Raw genomic sequence first — 2618 nt, 5'->3', positions numbered from 1 at the left:
AACTCCTGGGGATCTGCCCACCTCAGTTTCCCATAGTGAATTGTTTGTTTGTTTTGCTTTGCTTTTTTTAATTTTAATTTTAATTTTTTTAGACATGGGGACTTACTATGTTGGCCAGGTTGGTCTTGAACTCCTGGCCTCAAACAATCCTTTCACCTTGGCCTCTTAAAGTACTGGGATTCCAGACATGAACCACCACAACCAGCCCCAATAGTGAATTTTTTATGTGATTTATTGTTCTCAGCACCCTCACTAGTTGTTTGTTAACTTTTTTTTTTTTTTTTTTTTTTGTGTATAGGCTATTCTGTTTCTTTGTGTATTTTGTATTTTTGTTGAAAATCTGACATTTAAAATAATATAAAATTTCAAATCTGGAAATCAGATTTTTTCCAGTCTTAGGGTTTATTGTTGTTGCTGTTTGTTTTTTTAAGTGACTTTTTTGGGACTAATTCTGTAAAACCTGCATTCTTTGTATTGTGTAGCCACTGATGTCTCTGCTCATTTACCACTGTGGTTAGTTCATGATTGGTCAGAGATTATCATAGATTGCCTTGAGCCTTTGGTAAAGGCTGTAACATTATGTGTGTTGGAAAACACCTTCATTGCTTAGGCAGTTTGAAACTCTGCCTTTGCCTTCCTGTTTGCTCAGGGCCTCTTGTTTATCCAGTGCTGAGACAATGGGGGCCCTCTCATGTCTTTTCTGGGCATGTACACAGCCTTGTACTTGGCTGACCTTCAAGATCTCTGGGAACATATCAGAGTTTTTTAAAGATTCCTGTGGTCATCTTGTTTCTCATATCTTTCTTGCAAATTTTTGGTCAGGCTCTTGTGTACTACAGCCATTATCATAGCCTTCAGTACCTCTGGTGGCAAACAGTTGCTGATGATTCTCTTTGCCTAATGTCTTGGAAATACTTCGTGCAGAGCAAGCAGTGACTCAGGTCAAATCATGAAGAGTCCCTATAAATGGGGTTTACGGCGCTGCAAGACAGGTTAAACAGTGACAATTCTCTGAGAATGGGGCTTTTTAAGGGAGCCCCATATCCATCCAGTCTCTACCCATTCTGATGGCTGCTATAGCTGCTGGTTTTAACAGCTACAGTGATTGAAAGGCTGCTTGTTTTCAAGGTTACTGCAGAGCTAGGGAGACGGGAATAGTAGTTAGAAAAGTTAAAAGAGCAAAAAGTTTGGTGTTCTAACCAAGGTTTAGCAGGTTTGCTTTAATAAATGCTCACCTGTTATAGGCCTTTGGTTTATTCCCAGAATTCTGAAATAGTTGATAATGACAAATGTGCTAGTGTGTGCATTACATTAATGGAGAAACAGATTTACAGAGGTCTTCGTGCCTGCTCCTGCTAGATTTCCAACCTATAGGGTTCAGAGATCCTTAAGGCACCTATGGACCCCTTGAATCAGTTACCAATTTACTGCTAAATTGATTTGAAACATGTAATGGACTAATTAGGGCTTTGTTTATTGACTTGGAACATAACAGCATTTAATACATGACTTTATATTCAGTGGTATTTTTCACGTTCTGGGAAAATGATTTAAACATGAGCCTTCTGTCCGTAACCTAGAAGTTTGTCATTGGTGTAGGCTCTAAAATAAAATAGTCAATGATATGAAGTACCAGCTTGCTGTCCTTGGGAAATGGTGTTTTTCCACCAATGGGTACCTCCAGGATACTACTTATCACTTCTTCCAGTTGAGTTTCACAACAGTGGTAAAAAGAAGTAACTGGTCTCCAGCATCTCTTACACGCCAACCTATATTCTAGATCCTTGACTAATACCACCTTTGTTATTCAGAACACCTTCGCAAGGTTTATGCATCGGTATTCCTATTTTGAAGTTATATATACTAAAGCCAAAGAGTTATATAAGTTGCCTAAGACAATATAGCTAGGAAGTGGTGAAATTGGTATTCAAACCATGATCTTTATGCCTCCAAAGTCCATGCTTTTTTATTACTCCAGTTGCATATCTGTCCTCTGTTACATAATTGCATTCATTTTGTTCAAAGATAAGCTATCTGATGGGGAAGTCAAAACCATGTATAAAGACACATTATTTATGTAACCTAAGAAATGAGCCTCTTAAAACTAAAACATTGTCACTGAAAATCAAGCAACAACTATTAAACTAGTTAAGATCAATTATTGTAAGCATAAAGTACATTGTTTATAGGCAGAATTAAATACTTTGCTGATATCAACAATTCTTTTCAGAGACTAATTGAGCAGCGTGATACTTTGAAAGAAACGAATGAAGAGCTTCGATGTTCACAAGTACAACAGGACCACCTAAACCAAACAGGTTACTTTTGTTAGATTTAGAAAAGTTTCAGCCAGGGCAGCATAGTAAGACCCCATTCAACAAAAAATAAAAACTTAACCTGTCATGGTGGTGCATGCTTATAGTCCTAGCTACCTGGGAGGCCAAGGCGGGAGGATCACTTGAGCCTAGGAGTTTGAAGTTGCAGTGAGCTATGATTGCACCACTGCACTCCAGCCTTGGTGTGAAAGAGAGAAACAGAGAAACAGAGAAAGAGAGAAACAGAGAAAGAGAAAGGAAAGAAAGAAGGAAGGAAGGAAGGAAGGGAGGAAGGGAGGAAGG

General features: G+C 38.4%; 1 protein-coding gene across 2 annotated transcripts in view; it reads left to right on the top strand.

Moving 5' to 3' along the window:
- The window catches only part of HOOK1 (hook microtubule-tethering protein 1), a 67655-nt gene that overhangs the window by 41406 nt on the left and 23631 nt on the right, over positions 1 to 2618 (top strand). For both annotated transcript variants that reach the window (XM_011941216.1, XM_011941223.1), the window contains one exon: positions 2231 to 2318. In XM_011941216.1, the coding sequence (XP_011796606.1) occupies positions 2231 to 2318 (88 nt within the window). The remainder of the gene's footprint in view (positions 1 to 2230; positions 2319 to 2618) is intronic.

This window comes from Colobus angolensis, unplaced genomic scaffold (genome assembly GCF_000951035.1).
Source record: "Colobus angolensis palliatus isolate OR3802 unplaced genomic scaffold, Cang.pa_1.0 Scaffold102, whole genome shotgun sequence".
NCBI lineage: Eukaryota > Metazoa > Chordata > Mammalia > Primates > Cercopithecidae > Colobus > Colobus angolensis.
This window is presented reverse-complemented; position numbering and strand designations above follow the sequence as displayed.